Raw genomic sequence first — 4,752 nt, 5'->3', positions numbered from 1 at the left:
AACGAACGGGGAGGTCCTGGCCCCTGGTATCGGTATTGACGGTGCTGCAGCACAGCCCTGAAATCCTATTTAACTTAGATAAAATTCTACTGGACTGAAAATGGGGGTTTTTTGGGTTTTTTTTGTTTCTTGGTTATTCCCCTCACCCCTTACAGGCATCCTAGAGTTAATGCTGATACACCAGATCTATGTGATATTCTAGCTGGCTTGTGAGACTAGTTAAAAAAAACTGTACAATTTTATAAAATTTGTGGGTTTTTTTACATTAGTTACACAAAAACCTATACTTCATAGACCTTTACTTCATATTGCAATGAAAAAAAAAAGTTTGCATATCGTAGGCAGAACGGTGACTATGCTGGTGAATACTAAAAGTGTCATAATACAATACGGTGTAAAAATAAAATAAAATTTCCAAAAAAAAAAAAAAGGACAATATAAATGATTATCAAAAGGCAAGTTAAACAAATAAAACCACGCTATAACAGACTAACAGAAGATCATCTTTGAGGCCACATGCGAGTATTTCCAAAGTCGTGTCAGGCACCTGTAGCAGTCCCGGTGCGTTGTAGTGTGAAAGGAAAGATGGCAACTCTACTTACAGGGAAGGACGACTTCAAAACAGGTCAAATGTACAGAATAATAAAAAAAAAAACCAAAAAAAAAACCACAAAAAAAAAGAGAAAGAAAACACTCATGCATTAAACATGATAAATAGACTTCATATAGGTTAAGCCCTGGCTGGCTTTACAAGAAGATGGCTTTGAGTTCTCGTAGAAAATGATCTGTTTAAAGTCAGTTGAACGTTATCCTGATCTGCCCGTCAGATTTTGGTATCTAAAAGCCGGCGGCACGATCACCTGGCTCAAAGCCGGTCTTGTTATAGCAAATTAACAGAAGTGCTCATTAGTGCACACAGATTAACTGGTCTGGTAATGCAAAAAAAAAAAAAATTCATGATTAAAAAAAAAAAAAGATACATTTCAAGCTTACTTTATTAAGCAGCATATTTCAAAGAACAGCTTTTGAAAGTTAAATATTAATATGGCCATTGGGGTTTCCTGTTGTCGTACAGTACGTGGGGCTCACACCCAGCCACTGGTCAGTTTGTAGAACATCTCTTCGTCTAAACTCTCGTTCTGATCCTTCGCTCGCGTCGACAAGAAGATGTAGCCGCCGATAAACTCGTGAACCACTTTGCAATCCACCTCCGTGCAAATGAAGGACACCCGGACGTCATCTGCAAACTCCACCGTCACCTGCAGGGCAAAAAAACCAGGGGTCAGCCTCACCTGACTTACAGAAACACTGGCACACCCTGCTCCTTCCTGCCTTATTTCTTCTCTCCTGTTAAACCAGACGCCTTTTGCGTTGCCTCATTAAAATCCAGCGATGAAAACGATGATGTGGACTCGATGATCCTCGTGGGTCCCTTTAAAATTCGAGGATTCTATAATGCGATGATTATTGTTACATTCAGATACAAAACCACCTTTTATCACTTTTAAAATTGATTTATTTAGATTATCATTATCCCTTTTATTCCGCCACGACTCAGCAATAATTACCCCAGGTGAGCACACCACGGCATCTTCTTTGCTTCAAAACACGAGACCGGCCGCAGACGTGTGCTGGTCCAGTCTTCCCCACGAGCATATTCTGGTTTTTTAAGTTGAAGTTTGGCTGTGGAAATGCTCTATGAGGGCTGGGGGAGCTCATTTTGGAGTGACTGAATAGCCTGCCCATTTCAAGATGCCCGTTATTTTTTTGTCCCCCCATCAGTGACAGCTCTGCAGGAGGGACGGGGATTCCCAGCAGAGCATCTGAGCCGAATAATTGGGATATTTGGGCTTGCAACTGGGTCAAAACAAAGACTCTGCGACAGAGGGGAAGCTGAATAATTTCTCCAGCAACCCTCCAACGAGCCGCAAACCGCAGGAGAACAGCCCTTCACGTATCCCTGGTGATTTTCAGCGGGCGTTGGGCTGGAAAAGAGCACAGAAAGCTGGTGCATCCCAACAGATCCATTGGGAAGAGCCTGTCTCGGAGCCTAGTGAAGGCTCTGCTGCTGCTTTTTGTGACTTGTGTGAAAGTCTGAGCTGAAATAAATGGAATTTCAGTACAGATAAAGCCCAGTGCATTCATGTTACTGGTGAAGATCAAGCCTGAGCATCGCTTCAAGTTTGATTTTATTTAGCTCAGAGACTGGAGAGAATCATTACACACTAAGTGTGCAACTGGCTCCATTAAAGATTCAGGTATACGGGGTTTTTTTCTTCTTTTTAAGGGTCAAACTCAACTCCTCCAGCAGTTAGGACAAGCTTTGTCCACCAAGGAGGGTGGAAATAGAGGAGGGGAAACTATATTCCATTAACACGGCTGGAGGGGATGCGCTTTAGGAAACAGCAATGGGAAAACCTGATTTTCTAAAAGTCAACTTAAAAAAGTCAACTTAAAAAAGTCAAAAAGTTATGAGAGCTGGATGGGATGCACTTTAGAAAACAGCGATGGGAAAGACTTTCTAGAACTCAACTTAAAAAAGTCAACTTTAAAAAGTCGACTTAAAAAATCCTGAGAGCAGCGCCCGTGTCCCGTAACAGGAGCGGGGGAAGCGGCCGAGGTGTACACCGCCGTCTCACCATTTTAATCTCCCAGTTGACGTTCCACTGCTTCATGTTGCTGAAGCGCCAGGTTTTGACGGCGTCGCCCGTGCTGGCGTCCATCCGGATCAGCCGGTTGTAGGCGATGCCGATCAGCTCCTCCTTCTTACCCCCCTGGAACCTGCGACAGGGCGAGGGATTCATCAATGCACGCCTGCAACATGCGCCTATGGGTGCTGAATTCAGCAGCTGAATTCATTTATTTTACAAGTTTTATATGTTTTATCCATTGATGCAATTAATGCTTTTAATTTCAGGGATGTGCTGCGTATTTAACGTATTTTTCCTCTTTATTCCCGCAACTCCCCCTCTTTTCCCAGCAGACCCACCCACCTTGCGATGAAATGCGTGATGCCGAACTCCGGCAGCGACTGCCAGGCTTGAATAAACCTCATCTTCGCCTCGATGAGACTCATCTGAGCCACGTTCTGGTGGGCTTCCAGGATGCGCGCCGTGATCTGCGGGCGGCCAGACACACCGTGGGTTTAGGTGACGGGGGCTCGTTAGCGGCGTTGCGACGCGTCACGCCAACGGGTAACGAGGCGGGAGGCGTTGGGGAGCCGGCGCAGTGACGGACGATGCACAGAATGGATCATTTTTACTCTGAGGTCTGATTTCAGCTACGGCTGCTCAAAGCCTGCGACCGCGGCTGATACATATCGAGCTGCTTTTGCTTCCTATCTCCAGACGTATAAAAGCAAAATATAGACCTGAGCCGTCTGGAGGCAAAGAGCCGCTCAGGCTCGGTTAAAGACGTAGGATGTGAGCAACCGGCGGGGCGAATTTCTGGTGTAGGGTTTCTCGTTTCGCGGCATGAATCACCAGGGATCATTATTAAAACCAAACAGGGCACAAATTTCTCTGGGGGGGGCGGGGTGTGAGTTTTGTAAGTTTTTTTTCATTGCTGCTCTCCAAACCAAAAGGGGTTCTAGTTCTAGACTATTTTATCTTAAATTTAATCTTAATTTTATGGTTGCTGTCACTTACCAAGTCTCTTACATAGCCTGGCTGTAGATGGCAAGGCGGAAAAAAAAAAAAAAAAAAAAAAAAAAAAAGAGGGAAAAAAAAAAAAAAAAAAAAAAAAGAAAAGGAGGCAGAAAGAAAAAAAAAAAGCGATCAGAAATATGGCAACAAAGCAAAGAAAAAGTGTAAATTAACTGCAAACCAAAGTTCAAGCAAAAAAAAAAAAAAAAAAAACCAAACCAAAACAAAACCCACATGCACAATTTCTTAGGCAGAAAAGCAGCCAAAGTGAACATAAGGATGGAGAGGGGACAAGCCAGCGGGTCCCCCCTCGTGCCAGCCCTGCCTGAGCCCCGCTGTGGTCCCGGCGTCCTGTCGAGATGGGTTTGGTCCTGCTGGTGGAGGAAGGGGAGGGTGAAGCTGCTGGTTTGGAGGAGAATTTGTGGATCCTTTTATTTATATCATATTCCTCCTTATATTCCTGGAGGATGGACAACCCTACAGGTTTCCTGGGGAGGCATCTGCCCTTGCAAGGCACCCGAGAGCTGTGAATACGCTTATTTTGGGTTGTTGGATTTTTTTTTTTTCCATTTAGGATTTGGTGCTCACCAAACCCAACCTGCCAACCCTACGCTGCCACGAGGGGACACACAGCACCCCAGCGGGTCTGGGGCTGGCGTGGGACCAAGCGGTGCCGTCAATCCCCCACTGCCAGTTCCCATTTCAGCACCGCTTGTGGGCTGTGACCTCCTCCTCCTCCTCTTCCTCCTTATCCCATGGCCGGACCCTCGCAGCTGAATTCCTCGCATTCCCGCAGCCTCCATCCCTCCCTCCCAGCCCTGCCTCCATGGCTGCAAGCTCTGCCCCTGGCCATAAGGGAAAAAAAGCCCAAATCTGCTGTTTAGCCACTGCCAGTTCCCATTTCAGCACCGCTTGTGGGCTGTGACCTCCTCCTCCTCCTCTTCCTCCTTATCCCATGGCCGGACCCTCGCAGCTGAATTCCTCGCATTCCCGCAGCCTCCATCCCTCCCTCCCAGCCCTGCCTCCATGGCTGCAAGCTCTGCCCCTGGCCATAAGGGAAAAAAAGCCCAAATCTGCTGTTTAGCCCATGGCTGCAGGGGACCCGGCG

At 46.3% G+C, this 4,752-nt stretch overlaps 1 protein-coding gene across 1 annotated transcript in view; it reads right to left on the bottom strand.

Moving 5' to 3' along the window:
• Positions 1 to 671: 671 nt before the first annotated feature.
• The window catches only part of FERMT2 (fermitin family member 2), a gene marked incomplete at its 5' end in the record, with an annotated part of 18,883 nt that continues 14,802 nt past the window's right edge, over positions 672 to 4,752 (bottom strand). Inside the window, 4 exons of the mRNA XM_010073488.1 lie at positions 672 to 1,259; positions 2,640 to 2,781; positions 2,994 to 3,118; positions 3,648 to 3,668. Coding sequence (XP_010071790.1) covers positions 1,086 to 1,259; positions 2,640 to 2,781; positions 2,994 to 3,118; positions 3,648 to 3,668 — 462 coding nt within the window. The remainder of the gene's footprint in view (positions 1,260 to 2,639; positions 2,782 to 2,993; positions 3,119 to 3,647; positions 3,669 to 4,752) is intronic.

Source organism: Pterocles gutturalis, unplaced genomic scaffold (genome assembly GCF_000699245.1).
Source record: "Pterocles gutturalis isolate BGI_N339 unplaced genomic scaffold, ASM69924v1 scaffold18042, whole genome shotgun sequence".
In the NCBI taxonomy this organism is placed as follows: Eukaryota; Metazoa; Chordata; class Aves; order Pterocliformes; family Pteroclidae; genus Pterocles; species Pterocles gutturalis.
Note: the sequence above shows the minus strand (reverse complement) of the source record. Positions and strands in the feature narration are given on the sequence as shown.